Source organism: Falco biarmicus, chromosome 3 (assembly GCF_023638135.1).
Source record: "Falco biarmicus isolate bFalBia1 chromosome 3, bFalBia1.pri, whole genome shotgun sequence".
Classification (NCBI taxonomy): Eukaryota; Metazoa; Chordata; class Aves; order Falconiformes; family Falconidae; genus Falco; species Falco biarmicus.
This window is the reverse complement of record NC_079290.1, coordinates 114279541-114298845: the sequence shown is the minus strand read 5'-3', so window position 1 is coordinate 114298845 and position 19305 is coordinate 114279541. Positions and strand designations below refer to the sequence as shown.

At 56.0% G+C, this 19305-nt stretch overlaps 1 protein-coding gene across 4 annotated transcripts in view; it reads left to right on the top strand.

Moving 5' to 3' along the window:
* The window catches only part of PTPRU (protein tyrosine phosphatase receptor type U), a 70880-nt gene that overhangs the window by 14225 nt on the left and 37350 nt on the right, over positions 1–19305 (top strand). For all 4 annotated transcript variants that reach the window (XM_056332496.1, XM_056332495.1, XM_056332498.1 and 1 more), the window contains exons 2-8: positions 3317–3445; positions 11190–11461; positions 11549–11630; positions 12299–12414; positions 12636–12810; positions 13431–13724; positions 16466–16774. In XM_056332496.1, the coding sequence (XP_056188471.1) occupies positions 3317–3445; positions 11190–11461; positions 11549–11630; positions 12299–12414; positions 12636–12810; positions 13431–13724; positions 16466–16774 (1377 nt within the window). The remainder of the gene's footprint in view (positions 1–3316; positions 3446–11189; positions 11462–11548; positions 11631–12298; positions 12415–12635; positions 12811–13430; positions 13725–16465; positions 16775–19305) is intronic.

Below are 19305 nucleotides of genomic sequence, written 5' to 3'. Positions count from 1 at the left end.
ATGCCTCAGCTCCACTCTGCCCAGGCATGCCCTGGTGCCGCAGCGGTACCGGGGAGGGATGCTGAGCAGCACTGGTACCAGTCTCTCTAGCAAATCCCTCATGCCACCTCTTTTTTTTTTTTTTTCTTTCCTCTTTAAAATTTTGGTCCATCTGGTGTTTAACCCCTGTGTTAGCACTTGCCCCTCTGCTCCCTTCTGCTTGGGTATGCTTTGGCACCACGGAGCTGGCAGTGGTACCCAGGGAGGATGCTGAGCATCACTGGTAGCCATGTCTCTGGCAAATCCTTTGAACCACATCTTTTTTCTTTCCTTTTCTTAAAATGTCAATCCATCTGGTGTTTAACCTGTGTTAGCACTCATCTTTCTCCCCTGTGCCTGGGTGCGTGACGGTGCCGTGGGGGTTTTGTGTGGGGTGTTTAATAGGCGATGTCTTGTCCTTGGCACGGGATGCAGGTCGTGAGTTGGGGCAGGGTTTGGGATGTGTGTGTGGGGTGTGTGTTAGGTGACTTCAGGGTGTTCAGGCATCATCTTGGATGCATCACACCCCCGGGGAGCAGACAGTCATGCCCCCAGCAATATTTTTAGCCTCTTGCATTCATATTGCACCTCCTGCGCTCACTGCCTTCATCTCACCACCCGGAGCTGCTGTTACCCTGGCCCTGAGCCAGCGCAGGGGCTGGGAACTGGGGTCTCCTTGTTTCTGCCTGGTGACTTTTAGGGTGCATCCAGCCCTGGCTGGCTCCCCCAGCCCCTGTCCCACTGCTGTTAGCCCTTATGATGGATACAACCATCCCCCTTGTTGCAGATGGGTATTTCAGGTTGCAGTCTCTCTGCCCTCCTTGCAAACATTTTGATGAAACCTTAATTTTTTTTTGAAAACCCCTCTGACTTTCCATGGCTGACAGGGCACCCACAGCCACCCCTTCTGGAGCTGGGATGTTGATGTTTAATTGCTCAGGTGTTAATTTTTATGCCCCATTTAGTCTTGTGATGGGGAGGGAGAAGGGACTGGAGGTCGAGCTTCTCCCTAGCCCTGCCTTTGGGTGGGGAGAAATGGTGCCAAAACATCCCATAGCTCATGGAAACTGAGGCTCTGCAAAACCCCTTTTTTTTTTCCCGGTGTATGCAAATCATAGACAAATTTGTCAGTGAGGTGGAGTGGCCAGTCGAGCCTCCTTCATTCTGCGCTGCGGATGGGAGGGAAGGCTCGTGCAGGGAAAAGCTATAACAATAAACCTGTCCGAGGAGGGAGATGGATCGGCTTGGCCAGCTGTGCCTCTGCCAGCAAAATATCTGCTCTGTGTAATTGCATTTTAAGCTTCTGGAGCCTGGGCATCGTCTTGCAGGTGGCCAAGGATCCAGCCTTGTGGTGATGGAGTAGTGGGGAAACGGAGGCACAGGGTGGGTTGGTGCCAGTGGCTGTGCTGGGGGTGGCAGTGGGATGCGGGTGGTGGGGGTCTGGCCTAGGAGGGGGGGGTTGTCTCCCCCAGTGTTGTTAGTGGCTGGGAATAGTTTATTGGGGGTGGAGGGATCGCTTTTCCCTGGGAAATGGGGCTCTGCCAGCCTGAAACGCCAATTGCCTCCACTTTGGTTTCTCAGAGAAAAAAAAAAAAAAAAAGCCCCAAGAACAAATTTCTTCCTCCCAGAATATATCCCGTTTCAGCAGATCTTGGAAAGAAACACTTGAGTGCTTTTTTTTTTTTTCTTAAAATCACTTGGCGCTTAGTTTCTGACACTGTTTTATTTTGGATTTTTTTATTTTCTTTCCTTCCTGGAAATTTTTGACAGATTTGTACTTTTTCTCCCATTAGAAAGCGCAGTCAAATTTCAGACTCTTAAAAATCTGCTGTGTCCCGTGGGGAGAGCTGGAGGCGCTGAGCACTGTGTCTGCGGTGCGGGGGCACATCCGCACGTGGGCTGGGCAGACGCTCCATTTCGGGAAGGATTTTAAGCAAGCTGTGAGGTCTCGGTGCCTCCAGGCATATGAATATGAGAGAATTAGCTTTAAGTTATTTAAAAAGAAGTTTCTTGTGGTTCTGAGAGGGGAGGGGGAAAAAACCCACCAGCTTGGTGATGGAGCTGGAATGTGCCCTCGTGCTTTAAAAAATGAGTGTAAAACGGGGGAAAGCCTCAAATATGCTCTTACGTGTGAAAGAGTTGGCAATCGTAATTTTCTGGGCATTTTAGAGGATTTTTTCCAGTGTTTGGATTCGTGTTTGCATAAGCGATGTGCCCAAGCATCCCCCGGCACTGGGAAGCACAACCCGTGCGGCAGCAGCGAGGCCATTAACAGGCAAATCCCCGGGTGGTGGGGGAATTACTGCTGTAATTTGGGGATAAAATAGGAAAAAACCCAGAAGAAATAATCCCCTGGCCCGGCTCTGCTTTCATGCTGGCCCATTAGGGGATATTTGCCTTTGTTCGTTCTGCTAGCTCAGGGCTTTCTTAACGTGCCTGCCCTTGTCAGTCCAGGGGCTCGTATTAATTAGCGCTGGCGCTCTGGTCCTGGTGTAATCTGTGGGTTTAAGGGAACAATAGGTCAGTGTTAATGAAGGGCTGGGAGCGGCCCCGTGGGCAAAGCCAGCCCCAGAGCTCCGGGGTTTGGGGGGCTGGGGGGCTGGCTGGCATCTCCGTGTCACCTGGGTACACGTGGGGACAAGTGGCTTGGCGTTTATTCCGAATCTCCGTGCTGAGCTGAGCACCTTGCAGACCGGGGAGGATACGAGGGGTAAAAACCAACCCCAAAGCCCCGACAGATAAATGAAAGGGCTCAGAAGTGCCAGCCCGCAGCTGGGGGGGGGGACACGGACGGACACACGGACTCGGTGATGCTGTTCCAGGGGTGTGGGTGCTGTGGGGTGTTGAAGGCCCTCCTGGGACCTGCTGCCGTCGTGTCAGGCAACGGGCAGACCCCCAGGAGCTCAAGGTCAAACCCGGTGCAGGCAAACGAAGGGCTGAGGTCAAAGCAGGACCTTTGCAGGAGCCCCCAGGGTTTTGCGAATCCTCATGTGGAGTGCCTGTTTTTTGGGAGAAACACCTTATTTGGTGACTGACCCCTGGGAAGCAAAGCTGGGAGCTGCGTCCTGCTCCCATGGCTGAGACCTGTCAGCTCATTTCACTGGTGGAGGAACTGGATGGGAGAGGTGGGGGATTAGCAGCAGATAGGGTCATACCTTGCTCATGGGTGCACATGGGGGGCTGCCTGGGGTCCCCCTGTGTTGTGGGGTGCAGCACACCATCCTGGCATGGCTCTTAGGGAGGGACCAGCTGCTCTAAGGGGGTCTCAGCGGGGGCTGATGGGTCTCTCTCTCTGCAGCCGGCTGCACCTTTGAGGAGGACGGCGACCCGAACCAGTGCGAGTACAGCCAGGGTGAGGATGATGACTTTGGGTGGGAGCTCGTCCGCAGCTATATGATGCCGCACCTGACAGCTGACCTGCCTCACGGTGAGTCCTGGTCCCCAGCAGGGCCATGCTCGTCACCCTGCATCCCCCTAGTGCCCCCAACCCACCCCTCAGTCCTGGACACTGGAGCTGGACTAGGTGGCTTCTCCTGGTTTTAATTCCTGCAATGTTTTAGGCTTGATTTGCCCTCAGACGCATGGGCAGGGTGCTGCTGTGTGTGATGAGCTGTCGGTCCTCAGTGCGATGAGGCAGATGCTGCGTGGCCCTGGGGAGGGCATTGCTTGGGCACGGGGGATGTCGGACCCTGCTGCTGCTGCTGAGGGGAGAAGGGTTTTTAACGGCACAGCAGTGACAGGGACATTGAATGGCCCTGGGTACTTCTGAGCCCAGTGTTGCTGCCTTGGCGGGGTGTAACCCCCTGGCACCCCTAGCCCACCCTGAGGTGGGGGACCCTGCATACAGTCCAGGCATGTATTTTTGGGGTGGAAAGTCAAGATTTCCAGCTTTGTTCCCTCTGCACATGACCTCTGCCATCGCTGTGTTTGCTGCCCTCAGCCCAGGCACCCCCAGCCCTGGTCCGGGGGCTGGCCAGGGGCTTTGTGTGGGATGTCCGCAGCACCCTGGCATCCCCCTGCCCGCAGCAGCGGGATGGAAAGCTGCCCAAGCTGCTGCTACGCTTCCCGTGGGTATCGGCAGCATCTCCGGTGATGCCAAATTCCCCATCTGGCATTGAGCGCGGCAGCTGTGGCTGCTGCCAGCTGGGATGCACCCAGATCCCATCGTAAAGGGGCACCTTCAGAGCCACTCTCCCTGCCTGGGGTCGGCAGCCACTGCCTGCTCTCTCCCCACTGGCGTGTCGGCTCCTGCTGCTTTTGCAGGTTCATGAGAAATTCTCATCCCTGGGAAATGTGGAAAAGGGGGAAAAATGTGTTTCTGGCTCATGGGAGTGTGGGGAAGGACTTGTGGCTGTGAGTTGGAGGCATCTCCGAAGTCTGAGGAACTGTAAAAAAAATGCAAATGGGCTTCTTTATCTCGTTGCTTTAAAACCAGCTTTTGCTATTTTCTGGGTCCAGCTTCTCTCTGGTGGCCAGGCTGGGGGAGCATGGCCAGCCAGGCAGCTGTGGGGGGCTGCCCCTCTCCCAGCAGGCTGGCATGGGCATTGTGCCTGGGTGGCATTTGGGGGCTTTGCTTGCTCCCAGCTCCGGACTGTGTCCTGCTGTGACCCCCTCGAGTTGTCCCTGTGCCCATCTGCTCAGCAAGATGCAGGGGGCTCGAGATGCTCCATGTTTCGGGGACTGCCGGCTCCTGCCTGGTGCTGGCGCTCCGGCTCCTGCCCAGCCTGGAGGTCAGGTCCTACGCTGAAGAAGAGCAGGAGAGGAGAGCTGATTTTAGAGCTCAATAGTAAAAATGACTTTTTTTATTAAAACATTAACTGCCTTATAGAAAACGCTTTACTGCTCCATCAGTCTGCCTCCAGCTGTTTATCTTGTGCCTTGTTCGTGCCAAGGCTTAATTTGGCTTTTCCCCTCTGCTAACCCTCCTCTTCCTTTACTTTCTCCTCTTCCCATCACCTTTTCCTTCCTTTCCCGTCCCTGCTGGCACATCCTGGGTGCTGGGTGAGGGCAAACAACCCTTAGCCTGCCTGTAGGACTGCTGACAGATCCCAGTTCCTCCCTTGATGATATTCCAAATAATTGCTTTAAACTGAATTATCCTAATTTGTGTGTGTCCTGAGGGGGGTTTCCCAGGGCAGCGAGGAGGGAAGCAGAGCTGGGGATTGAGGTGGCTCATGATGGGGAGTCTTAAACCTGTAATTAGTAGGGTTTTCTGCTTGGTTTTCAGCTGTGATTAAAAAATCTGCAGTGAACAGCCAGAGTTTAAAGCCTGGGGGCTTGCAGGGGTTGAAGGGGTTGGGTAGAATGGGGCTGCTCGCACTGCTTGAGGAAATAACGGTTGGTTAGTGAGAGATGGGGGCTTAAATGAATGCAAAGACTTTAAAACTCCAGAGTTGAATGGGGAGGGGGATGCAAGTGTCCCAGGCTGGGCACTGTGAGGCTGAGCTGTGGGCACGGAGCATCACTGGATCCGGTCCCTAGGAAGGGCACCAGTCCCCAGTGCTGATTGAAGGGGGGTTCATCCCCACAGCTGGGGGCTCCCCCAGTACCAGGTAGGTACTGTTTGCTCGTGGTCTTGGGGCACCCAGCAGGTGCAGGCACCCCAGCTCTGTGTCGTTGTGCCTTGGCGTGCAGGGGGAGCTGTGGACGAGGCTCCTGCAGCCTCACTGCCCCTCTTGGTCCCCCCCAGCAGCTTGGTGGATGAAGAGTATTTCACAGCACCGGGGCCTCTCCAGGGAGCACTTTCCAAAGAAGTCTCGTGGTCTTAGATTAAAATGAGTTTTTATTGGAGATCAGCCAGTTTCAAGGAGTGTAGGATTTATTGGAGCGGATGCTGGCTGCGGGCCACCTGCCTCTACCTTTCCATCCCTCTTTCTTTTTGCTTTCTTTGGTTTGGGTCTTTCTTTCCCCCCCTCTCTCTTCCCTTCTTGACTAGTCTCCCTTTCACCAAAAGACAATGGATGGGTCTTTCCCATGTTGCAATTGTGATTTATTTATTTTTTCCCCTCCAACTATTTTTTGTTCTCTTTTAAAGGAGCAGTTGCAGGGAGGCAGGGATGAGGCTGCACCATCCCTGTGCCCGCACCAAAATAATTCTCCCTAGATGTTTTGGGTGTACTTTCCTCCTGCTTTCCCCCAAGCATCACTTCTATGTGCCAGGCTGGTCTGTACCTGCCTTCAGGGGCTCTGCAATATCTAGAAGCCCTGCTGTTTGGAGCTGGGGTGAGGAGGGACAGCGTGCTGTGCTCTACAGCACCTGGCATTGCTGGCACCCACAGGGCTCGCAGGATGCGGCTAGATCCTGCCCTTTGAGGATGGGCTGGATGCCCTTTGAGGAGCAGAGGGCCAGGTGTTGGGGGGGGGGGGGGGGGCTGCCAGGTGGGGATGGGGCACGGGAGTGAAATCAGATTTTTTTTTTTTGAGCTCTTGGGGTTGCAGGTTGGGGTTACTTCATGAACCTCAAAAGAAAACAGGGTGTCTAGGTTAAGCCCTGTATGATTTTTGCTGGAGCACGGGACAGAGCTGAGTCTGGGTCCCTCTCCTCACCCCTGCAGAGATGCAGGGTGCCCCTTAGAGGTCAAGGGTGCCCTGTGGAACATCTCCCTGGATGAGGTGCAGGCATCTCTTTTTGCTGCTGGTTGGAAGTTCAAAGGAGATGAGCTGGGTTGTGAGAAACTGTGGGAAAAGCTGCCCATGGAGGCTGCATGCCCTCCTGGCCCACCCCCCCTCCCCCAGCATCCCCATCCTGGGGGCTGGAGCGCCCGGGCTCCTCCGCTCCTCACAGCTTGTGCTAGAAAATACTAAGCCAGCATATCCGTGGGTGGGTTTTTTTTCCCTTGAATGTGTTTTTTCTTTTTCCAAACTCAGTGACATTAGAAAATCCTCTGTGAATCAGTTTCTGTTCCCTGCTTGGCTCTTCCCTCTCTCTGTGCATGGAGCATCATGCTCCCGGCGCAGCCCCATCACCATGCCCTGGGGAGTGACCGGGCCGATGTCCCCCCCCACCCCGATGAGCTCTGATGTCCCTCCATCTCCTCCGAGGAGTTGCTCCTTCAGCTGATAGCTTTGGCACCGCTTCCCAACCAGCTTCTGCTGCGTATCCATAAAACCCATGAAAAATTATGCTTAAATTTTTTTGGCTCCTGGGGGAATGATTACAGTTTGTCCAAGGACCCTGTGGTGGTGGCAGATCAGGTGGTGCTTGGGCTCCCTGGGGGGATGCTCGGCACAGAGGTGGGGAGCGGGTACCCGGTTCCCGTGCTGGCTCTGACATGTTGAGAAGAAACGGGCATACGGTCGGAGGAGGCACGGTCGGGCTTAGTCTTCCAAAACGCTTTCCTGGAGGCAGATGCTGCGGTGCTCAGACTTGGTCCCCTGGCACCTCCTGGCTGGCGGTGCCACCTTCTCCTGTCATCCTGCCTGCCTTTGGCTGCCTTTTAATAGCGCTCTGATTTTTTTTTTCTTTTTTTTAAATTTTATTTTTATCTCTCCGTGGTTTTGGAGGAGCTAAAACTTGATGAGACAGGGGATCGGGGAGGATGTCGGATTCTTCCCTCCTCCTTGCTGGGCTGTTTTGGGTTTTTCCCAGAGGGATGCAGGCAGGACGCTGGGGGAAGGGCAGCCTGATGGGGAGAGCTGCTCCTTCCCTGTGGGCGAGCAGAGCTTCAGCCTGAAATGGGGGGGGGGGGGGGGGGAATCCTTGGGAGCTCATTTATCTCTGATTCATGGCCAAAGTTATCGGAGGTGCCAAGCTATCCTTGAAGACCCTATTTGAAACCCAATGAAGAGCTGGTGATCCCACAAGTGGAAAAAATTTGGCTGGAGACCTCGCATGAGGACTTGCTGGGAGGGGTGCAAGGCTTTCTGTGCACAGCCCCTCTGGGCTGATTTTGCACCTCGACACTCATTGTTGACTTTTGCGTAGCAAATTGATGTTATTTTCCTTAAGGAACATCTCTGAAAACTTGTTTCTCTTTTCCTATTTGATTGAAATATTATTTAGCACTTTTTGAGTCTTTCTCTCCACAGAGCACTTTGGTTCTTGTCTAAAAGTCCACCTGAAAGCTAAATTATGTTGTGGGGGACGTGACACAGAGGGGCTGACTTATTGTGTGCCGTGACAAAGCGGGGGTGACAGCTCGCCTGGACCAGCATCTTGATTCAAACTGACCTTAAACTGAGGATCAGAGGAAGGATTTAACAAGCAAAGGATGGTATTGATGTATGCCCGAATCCTGTCCTTTGGTTTGAAGTCTGAACTGGGGGATGCCCCGGGGCTGTTTGAGGCTCCCGTTTAGTGGGAGGTTCAGAAATTATTTTCCCCGGCATATTTGGAGCAGATTTTTGCTGTGTAATGCCGACATATGGATAGGGTTCAAAAATAACCCTTGCTGTGCTGATGAACTGTGATAGTGCATCAACCCCCCAGCTGTTGGGAGTGGTCCTGCCTGTCCCCCACCTACAGCTCTGGGATGTGGCAGGGCTGAGGTGCCCCCTTCTCTCCATCCCCATCTCCGGCTTTGTGGGCAGGAGTTAAGCTAAGCTTGAAAAGCTGGAACTTGGCAATTTGCACAGCTCTTGCTGCAGCTCTGCCCTTGCCCTGACTGGGAAGCTGCTGGATCCTGCTGGAAGCTGAGCGCCTGGTGGGGTGGGGGCTCGTGGGGAGATCCTGGCAGCAGTGGTGGATTAATAGGGAATAAGTGGAAGGGGTCTGGGGGACCCCCAAGTCCTTGCTGCATCTCCCCAGGAGGGGCTGTGTAGCCCCCTTGCCCCCTGGGTGCCTGGGCAGCAGTCAGCCGCATCGAGAGAGCAGGGGGAGCAGATTGGTGAACTGCGGGGGGACTGCATTTGGGGGTGACAGGTGGCAGTCACCCCCTTGTCACCATCTTGGCAGCTGCTGCCTCTTTGAGCTCTCTGTGCTCCTGTGCTGCTGGTGGAAGCAGCCAGGTGGGCTGTGCTGCCATTTTATTGAGCTGCATTAAAAAAAAAACCACAACCAAAACAGAAAAACAAACCAAAACCAAAACAACTCCCTGAAAACCAAAAACAGCCCCTGCAGAAAAAAAACCCAGGGGCTGCCGAGGGCATTGGTGAGCTGCCTGCCCCAGGACCTTGTCCATGCCAGGGGATGCTTCCATGCAGGGTGCAGCACCTCACCCCAGGGGCAAGAACTGCTGCTGCTCCTGCATTAAAAAAAATAAATAATCCCAACTTTGAAGCTGGGACCAGTGATTTACAAGGGAGGAGGACAAATATAATTAGCACAAAAGCGAATGGTGGGAGCCTGGGTTGTTTTTTTTTTTTTTTGTTGCAGTAGCACTGGGAAGAAAATAAAGAGGGGAAAACCCTGCCAGCTGAGTGATGCACGGATGGATTGCCACCCGTTCATGTCTGTGGTCCCAGATGACCTCAATGGATGTTCTCAGTCTTTTAAAATAACTTGTCAGTGGCTTAATTTTAGTCTTGATCTCTTTATTTTGGTCCTCTGGCTTTTTGCTTTTAAAGGGAGGGGAGGAAGAAGGGTCTGGGTGTGTTAGTGAGGGCCTGGCAGATGGAGCAGGTGGAGGTGGCTTTTGGGAGATGTCCCCTGGCACGGGGTGGGTTGGAAGTCGCTCCCCACACCACCGTCATCCGTACCAAATGGAGCTGATCTTGTTGGTGCAGAAATAATTTTGCTGGGGGAAACAAGAGGGGAAAAAAACCACCCCAGCCAGAAGAGCTGTGGACAGAGTGCCTTTCCCTCTGTCGCTGAAATGTGGCTGTGCTTGGCTCTGAGAAAATAAATCGTTATCATTTTATTTCACCCTGAGTATCTGCCCAGAGGAGCTGGGGGTGCCAAGCGCACACATGGATCAGCAACACAGGGAAAATTTTGCTTTTTTGGTAATTTCTCTGCCCTGCTCTGGCTCCCATCCCTGAGGGATGCACTGGAAGGTGTGGTGCGGTACCTGGTACCATGTCTCCCTAGGTGATGCTGTGAGCCCCTGGGGGTTTTGGGGTCTCCCCAGGCATTTCTGAAGTCCTACTAGGTGCAGCTTACAGACACTGGGGGAGATGGATGGGTGTCCCCTACGATCCCCTGCTGCCTTCATTAGGCTTTTCTCCATGCCGCTCACTGGGAGGAAAGCTTGTGAATTCGTTTAAATTAACTGGTGGTGAAAGCTATTAATAATTAAGCACCTACTGTCAGGAAAACAATGGCAGACTTGAATAAATGGCCCAGCTTTGTTACTTACAGCTTCTGCCATTATTAAAATTGAAGGGATATTAATAATCCCCTCGCCTTTGGTGATGGGGAGGGTTTGGCAGGGCAGCTTCTCATCCACCCTGTGTCCTGGCCCCACGGCCACGTCGGATGGCTCTGGGAGCTGCCACGAATTGCTGGGGCTCCTGCATCCCCCTCCTGCCTCTGGACTGCCTGGGATGGAGGGTGTGGGGCAGGGAAGGCTGCTGCCTTTAGGATCCCCTTTTTGATTTTCATCCTGCCTGCCCCATAAGTACGGCCTTAGAGTTGCACTGGGGCACACACCGGGACTCCTGGTTTTGCTGCTGGTGATTTTGGGTGATGGGAGGTGGAGTACCAGTGGTGGCTGGGGCATGGGCGGAGCTGGGGCTGGGGCCAGCATCCCGGAGAGCTGGGGTGCTGCTGCTGGTTAAGCCGATGAGCGCTTTTCCCCCGGTGAGTGCCTGCCGAGCACAGTTTAAACTCGGCGACAACTGTGTGGTAAATGATACGAGGCGATGGGAATGGAAATTAAATGGCTGGGGCCCGGCTGGGGAGGGGAGTATTGACGCAGCCGAAGCTGTGAGCATTAAAGCAAAGCAGGCGGAGGGTCTCTGGTGGTATCGAAGCGGTTACCGACCTCGGCGTCCTGGGGGGGGCAGCTTATCCTGGAGGCAGTGGGTCTGATCCTTCCCTCCTCCTCCAGCGCCCAGGTCCTGTTTCAGTGTCCTGGTGCTGCCCAAAGAGGCATTGGATGCTGACTCCGTCCCAGGTCCCTTGCTCCTGTCCTGCATGTCCCATACCCAGTGGGACCCAAGCATCATTGCTGAGCCGTGAATATTTTTGCAGTCCCACATCCTCCGCCTTCTCCATCACTGCTGGTGGAGCTGAGGAAATGTGTGACAGGGGGATCGCTCCACGCTTTCCTCCCTTCTCCCTCCCGCTGCAGGCTCCTACCTGATGGTGAACTCCTCGCAGCACGCCCCAGGCCAGAAAGCTCACCTGCTCTTCCAGGCACTGAGTGAGAATGACACCCACTGCCTCCAGTTCAGCTACTTCATGTACAGCCGGGATGGCCACAGCCCTGGCACCCTCAGCGCCTACGTCCGGGTGACGGGGGGCCCGGTGGGCAGTGCTGTCTGGAATGCCTCGGGCTCCCACGGCCGCCAGTGGCACCAGGCAGAGTTGGCCGTCAGCTTGTTCTGGCCCAGCGAGTACCAGGTGAGCCCCAGAAGAACCCCCTCCCCCCCTTGCATGAATGATGTGGACCCCCCTGGCAATGGGTGACCCCTCTGTTTGGTGCCACAGGTCCTCTTCGAGGCGATGGTCTCCAGCGAGCGCAGGGGTTATCTTGGCTTGGATGACATTTTGCTCTTGAATTATCCGTGCTGTGAGTGCCAGGGGACGGGACGTGAGGGTGGGCGGTGGGGGGTGGGCTGGGCAGCAGTGTTTGGAGCTGGTGCCCACTGGGATGGTCCTGGGGAGAGCTGATGGGCTAATGCTGGGGTGCAGCCTGGTGGCACCTGGGTGTCCTTTTGTCACCAAGGCTGGTGGAGCTCCTTCTCCCGAGTTCCTCCAGGGCTCCTTTTTTCATCCCCATCGCTACCACCTCCAACATTGCTTCAGTTTTTTGATGCGACCTTGGAGAAGCGTGGACTGAATATGTGGCCTGAGTGTCCCCATCAGAAAGGGCCACCTGGACTGGTGGTGGGGATCTGGAATCCCAGGCTGTCCGAGCACATTGGCTGTTGGGGTTCACCCCCTATTTCTTCCAGGCTGGGGTAGGAGACCTGCCCTCCTCCATCAGCCCTCTCTGGCACCAGCACTGCAGGGTGCTGGAGGGGGGAGGGCTGCATCCCTCCCTGGGACACTTGTACGAGGACAGGAGCAAATTCCTGACTCCGACCTGGGCTGTGAGGATGGGGATCAAGCCCGTCCAGAGCTCAGCTCCAGCCCTGGAGTCTTGGGTGGGTTTTTGGGCTGTGATGGGATTTTTGCAGCAGTGTTCCTGCTGCTCCACTCAGAGCTCGGCCACTTACCTCTTGCATCCCTTGGCAGCCAAAGCGCCTCATTTCTCCCGCCTGGGCGACGTGGAGGTCAACGCGGGGCAGAATGCCACCTTCCAGTGCGTGGCCGCTGGCAAGGCAGCTGAGGCCGAGCGGTTCCTCATGCAGGTGAGCAGCAGCGGGGCTGAAACCAGCATCTCCACTGTCAAGCCCACGCATCACTTCTGCAGCGCCTTTGTGCCTGCCCTTTGGGAGAAAGCCCTGCTGGGCAGCGAGGGGGAGGGCAGCCCCCCCACCTTTTAAGCAGCTATCATTTGGGGATGTGTTTGGTGGCTCCGGATGTCACGCTGTGCCTCCTGGTGACGTCTGTGTCTCTCCCCGTGGGGTAGAGGCAGAGCGGCGAGGTGGTCCCGGCCGCCTCCGTGAAGCACATCAGCCATCGACGCTTCCTGGCCACCTTCCAGCTGGACGAGGTGTCCAAGGAGGAGCAGGACCTCTACCGCTGCATTACCCAGTCCAGCCGTGGCTCTGGTGTCTCCAACTTTGCTGAGCTCATCGTGAAAGGTGGGTGACTTGCTGCTGCCCGCCAGGTCCCTGGGTTGCGGACGGGCTATTTCTGCTGCGCTGCTTGCAGAGGAAGAGGAAGGTGGGACACTTGGGTGGTGGGATTGCAGTTTCTCGTTGTGAATAAGTTGCTACATGCAGATGGTTCGCCATAAAAGCAGGAAACTACCTTTCCCGGTGGACTTAGATCATTTATTTTTGATTGCGGTAGGTGGGAGTTAATTAATTATGGTGAAATTGTGCAGCGCCACGCTGGGCAGTGTATCTTAGAAAAATAATTAAGGTTTGATCAGATGAAACCCTATGGCAGCTCTTAAAGCTTTACTGAAAGCAACGGAGGGCACGTGCGCAGGCTGCAGTTCAAAGGCGGGATGGTGCCCTCCCACACTTCAGCGTTGATCCCTGTGTCCTTGGGGCAGGGGATCTGTGCTGGTTGTGTGCCCTGCAGCACAAAGGTGGTGGGTTTGCTTGGGAAGAGATGTGACCGTGTTGGCTGTACCTAGTAAAAACCAAAATAAAGTTGTGGTACCTGTGGTTGTGCCAGAGTTGGCCTTGGGGATGCTGCAGAGCTTCTGCTGGAAGGGGATGCTCCACCTACCCCTTCTCTGGCTCTCTTCCAGAGCCCCCTACACCCATCGCACCCCCCCAGCTGCTCCGGGCTGGCTCCACTTACCTCATCATTCAGCTCAACACCAACTCTATCATCGGCGATGGCCCCATCGTGCGCAAGGAGATCGAGTACCGCATGACCTCGGGGCCCTGGTCGGAGGTCCACGCTGTCAACATGCAGACCTACAAGCTCTGGCACCTGGATCCAGACACGGAGTACGAGATCAGCGTCCTGCTCACCCGGCCCGGCGAGGGGGGCACTGGCAAACCGGGTCCGCCCCTCATCAGCCGCACCAAGTGCGCAGGTGGGTCCCACAGTGCATCCCTGCCACCCCAGGTGGCCTTGGCAAGGTCCCCTGCCACCCTGAGCCCCAGGCAGGGAGCATGGCTGGCGCTGGTTGGGTGCCGAGGGTGTTTGCCAGTGCGGAGCATCACTGCTCCAACAGATACACCTCTAACTGATTTCTTGGTGGCTGTATGCAGCATCTGGGGAGGGACGGCTAATTAAACCCACGTTATGATCAGGGGCAGGCGGGTAGCAGGGTGCACGGTCGAGGCTGGATCCTGAACGAGGCAGGCTGTGCAGAGGGGCTGAATATCGGTCCAGCCTGAAAATGCCCTGAGGGACGGTGGGTTTTTGCTGATCAGTCATTAGTACCCAGGTATGACCTCGGCACAGGAAGGGCCAGCAGCGGGATGCGCAGGGCTAGCAGTGCTGCGGCTGCTTTCCATCCCTGGAGCCGGACAGATGCTGGCAGAGGTGGTGGCTGCTGCTCGGCGGGGGCTTTGGGCTCGGGGCTGGATCCAGCTCAGGGCATTCCCAAATTTCAGGCTGCCCCTGAGGATGAGCCCTTTGGCTGCCTCTGGGGAGGTTCCCGTCTTGTTCCCTCTTTGGAGGAACTGTAGATCATTCCCCGGTGCCTGGTTTGGAGTAGTCTGTGGCTCTGAAAAATATTTCTTCTAAAACTGTTAACCCTGTGCCACACTGGAGGGGTGGTAGCTTTGGCTGCAGGGGTCGGCTGCCTTCCCCCACACAGCCATGCCCCGGGGGTAATTCAGGGCAATCCCATCCCTGCTGAAGCCCCCTCAGGGTGTCCCTGGGGAAGGTGGGAGCTGGGGTTTGTCTCTACCAAAATGGAGCAACACAGCCCACAAGTGCAGCCCTGCTGTCGGTCTGGGGGGTGAGGGGGTGAGGACCTCTCCAGTGCTGTGGGGCTGCAGGGGAGGCTGACCCTGCATCCCTACGGGGGGAGACATGGGTTGGGGGATGCTTCCCCTCCCTGGCTGCTGGGCTGGGGGTGGCGTTTCAGATGTTCCATGGCAACCGCCTTCCCGGCGCTGGCATTCAGCTGCTGGTAACAGAGCAAAGTCGAAGGCAGAGGGAGGAGGTGTGGTGGAGGCACAGGGCTGTTGTGCCGTGTTCACCCCGAGACCCAGCACTGCTGCGATGCTGGGCTGGGACCCTGCACAACACCCCAACACCCAGCCCTACACAAGTGCAGGTGATGCTGCTGAGCTGGGAGCATTGCCCTGCAGGCGGGGACCGGTGGGCACATCCTGCACGTGGAGGGAGCGGAGCAGGACACGGCTGCAGCCCCAGGGCTGTGGGGCACCCCCGGCAGCTTGGGCTGTGGGGAGCCCCACGAGCAGGGTCGGCTTCGGAGACGGGTGGGCGAGAGGAGAGCGGCCGGTGCCAGTGCAGGGGGGGAGGGGGAGATGCAAACAGGCATTGCCATGAGGGGCTGGCGGCGGCTTTGCATCTCAGATCAGTTTTCAGAGGTGCTGCGAGAAAGCCCAGGATTCCTGTTGCCTTGAAGCCAGTGACAGGCGCCGTGTGATGCCCTCAGTGCCCTGTGATTAGTATCCTATAGCTACCGCATTCAGGCTCCCCCAGCTCTTCCCACGTACCGTCACGATGTGTTTTTCTCCCTGGCTTCCCCTGGGTCGTGGCGGGTTTGAGATTCCTGATGCAGCCACACACTGCCGGCCATCATCAGCCCTGGATGCCGTACTGCCAGCCGCCCCCCCCAGCATTTAAATACACTGGGATAAAAGGGAGAGGGGAAGGTTGAAGCCTGGCACCACTCAGCACTGCCAGGGAGAGGTTGGGGGCCTCCAGACCCCTCGGGGAGAGGAAGGAGGAGGTGTCTCTGTGCCCTTGGCCACCCAGTGGGAGTGACGTGGGTGGGCATGGGGGCTGAGGTTTGGTGTTTTTCAGTAGAGCTGGACGTGGCAATGGGCGTAGGGCTGGGCTGCCCACAGCATGGGGCTGCGTGCCTTCTGCTGTGCCTGCCCCCTGACAAAATCAGCTGGCGTTTTGAGGGGTCCCACAAGGGCACTGGGATCTGTGGGAGCATCTGCTGGGGTTGCAAAAGCCTCTTGTAACCTCGAGCTGCCCCAGCTCCTCCACTGCACAAACCTCAGGGGAATTCCCTGGGGGATCAGCTCTGGGACAGGATGGGCAGAGAGCCTCCTTCCCTCTCGGTGTCCTTCCCACCACCCTGGGATGGTGAGAAGAGCTTGCTGCTGCTAACGCAAACCACCTGTGTGCGTGGGCTGCTGGCAAAAGCTCAGCTCATTAAATCCGACTTCTCCTGTTCACACCAATTAGAGCTAATTAGACTTCTTCCCAGTGATGGCACTCAATCTCTGTCCTTTCGAGCGTCTGACATGGGCTCAATGAAAATGCGAGGGCTCCCACCATGCAGGCGTGTTTATCTGGTTATTTGGGGCCTTGTGGATGCTCCTGGTGCTGGTCGAGGGAGCGGGGCTGGTACCCGGCCTCACCTCTGTAGGGGGCGATGAGCCAACAGGGGCTGCTGTCCCTGTGGTGTTGGTGGCTTTGAGACCCAGTGATGTCCCCAGCCCTGTCTGCAGGGCAGCGTCATCCTGTGCTGGGGCTGGTCCCAGTTTTGGTGTCAGGGTTGCTCTCTGCACTTGCCTGTCTTGTTCCTACACTGTAAAAGGGCTTTTCCTGATAATACATATAAACCCATGAGATGTTTTGCTTTATCACTCATCTCTCCCCATCTCTCCTCCCCGCCAGAGCCCATGCGGGCCCCCAAAGGCCTGGCTTTCTCCGAAATCCAGTCCAGGCAGCTGACCTTGCAGTGGGAGCCGCTGGGCTACAACCTGACCCGCTGTCACACCTACACCGTCTTGCTCTGCTACCGCTATTTTGTGGGCACCGGCCACAACCAAACCTTCCAGGAGTGCATGAAGATGGAGCGTAACACCAACCGCTACACCATCAAAAACCTGCTGCCCTACAAGAACATCCATGTCAAGCTCATCCTCTCCAACCCTGAGGGACGCAAGGAGGGCAAGGAGGTGATATTCCAGACGGATGAGGATGGTGAGTCTGCTCAGGGAGGTGCATCATCCCCAGAAATGGGACTCTGGCTGGTGAGCTGCGGGGTGTTCCCTGTGGCATGGTGCTCATCTGTGGCTCTCGGCCAGGGGCATGATGCAATTATCTCCTGCGGCCATCATGCTAATGGGGAGGGGAAAAGGCGGTTGCAGCCCCAGGGCTGTGCAAGGGGAGGCAAGAGAAGGGGGCAGCGATGGTGGCTGGGGAAGGGACATGCTGAGAGTGGCTTGCAGGGATGGGGGAACTGGATGGGGACATCAGCGCAGAAACGCTGCCCTCGTCCTTTGAGCGCAGCGTTTGAGCCATGCCCGGTCCAGCAGAGAGGGTGGGGGTTGGTTGATGCCCTGCTTCTCCCAGCATGAGTCATCCTGGCTCATCCCTTAACGTGGAACCAAAGCCTAGCAGTGATCATAATAACAATTAAAGTAACTAATGCTTTGCACTTAGGGAACACCTTTTATCCGCTTGGTTGTTGATAACTTCGGCACTGCTACATTCCTTTGGGAGTGCTGTTAACCGGAGCTGGGTGCAGCTTTGCTCGGCTACCCCACTGGTCTTCCCCAGTTAGGTTTGCTCCCCAGTGGGGTTGGGTTGTGCGAACGAGCTCTGTGGACGAGCGCACATTGATAAGGGGTGTCCGGCTCCTGTTATTTGCCAGCTGCATCGCTCCTGAACAGCTGAGCTGTTTCTCTTCTGTCCTGGCTGTGCCCTGGGGTTGGATCCCTGCTGCCAGCACCTGAGCGGGGCTGATGTCCTCACTGGAGGCTCCAGCGCTGAGCCAAGACCCCTGGGTTTGGCATCTCTTGCTCCTGCCCAGCCCTTCCCTGAGGATGTGCTGGGGCTGGGGCCACCAGAAAGGTCTCCCAGGTCTGTGCTTACCCTGCACTGCGGTCCCTGGCTCTCTGTCCGCGGAGTGCTTGGGTCATTTTGGGCTATGGAGATCTGGTGGACGTGTTTGGGGGTACAGGGCAGAGCTGGCTCCATGTCTCTGGTGCCACCCATCAGTGACAGGCCACATCCAGAGCTGGCATCTCCTGCTAATGACTCCTCTTGCTCATCACATCCTCTTCACTGCCCCATCAGCATCTCTGTGTGCTGTGATGACCCAGATGCCTTCAGGGACAGCTAGGCAGCCCCGAAAAGCTGATGGCTGGTCCTGCAGCTGGTGGGCTCCAGGAGTCTCGTCCTGCTTCATGGAGGGCAGCAGTGGTTGGGGCTCGCGTGGAGTGCAAGAGCCACTGTGCACTGGCGTGGGTGCTGGGTGCCAAGTGTGGCTGGAGCATCCCTGGCTTCACCGTGTTCCCGGCGCTTACTGTTCAGCAAAAACATAATTAATCTCCAAAGCACTTCTTAGCATCAACAATCAGAAGTTAAGGTGGAAGAACTGGTAACTGCAAAGGATCTGGCCAGCTCCAGATCCCCTGGATGACCCCTGAGGAGAAGCCTGCCGTGAAACTCCCCTGCATGGGACTCGCCTTGATTTGGGACCCACCGAAACGTGCAGCTTTTGTGTGCGTGTTACTCATCGTTCCCATTTCCCAGGCTGGAAAACAAAGCCTGCAGAGCGGGAGCAGAGCCGGGAGGGTCTCTGGGTCCTGTTTTTATCTTGAAAGCCTAAATTTGGCACCTTTCTCTGCGCTTCAGCACTTCCTATATCCCCAGCCCTGAGTGTGCCCGACTGGGGGCACCCAGCTTCACGCTCCTGACGGTTTATTTTCCGGCTATAATTGTTTCAGCTGTTCTCACTGTGTTGTGACTGCTCCAGCTGTTTTCTTATTGAATATTAATACAGGAGCTCCAGATGTCTTTTTGCTGTACTGTAATCACTCCAGCTGCTTTCCCCTATGCCGTGATTAACTGGGGCTTGTGGCTTCCCCCTTGGATTGAACCTGGGGCCGTGTATGCGTTTGGTCTCTGGTGAGGTTGATTGATGGATGTCTGCCTATGGATATATTGCAGATATTGCACACAGGCTTGGCCCAGCATCTGCCTGCCTGCCTGCCTGGGAGGGTGATGAGGATTCAGGCATCTAGAACCGGGTGATGAACAGCCACCCGTGCAATTAAGTCAAGCTGGTGAAGGCTCATTAATAATAGGACCCTTGATTATGGTTTTTTTTGGCACAAGGTCAGCTTCAGTTGCAGCATCCATTGCGGCTTGTCTCAGAGGGGAGGCCTGGTGTGGGCTGCAAAGATGCACACCCCCATCCCAAGGGATAAACCCTGGTTTGGGGCTGGAAAACGTATTTCTGGGGCAATGATAACTGGGCCAAATCAAGGGTGTTTCTCACAGCGTCCTCCTTGGACCCTGGGCTGAGTCCTGCTGGCTCCTGGGTGTGTGGGCGTGACACCGAGAGAAGAGGGTGGGCATCTATAAGTTGCCCAGCTGGTGTATAGGTGCCCCATATAGATCCAGGGAAGGTCGGTGACCCACGGCGGGAGATTTTGGTTTCGGTCTGCGTGAAACGATGAGACTCAACCCCAGGTGTGTGGAAATACCTGTGCAGCATGTCGGTA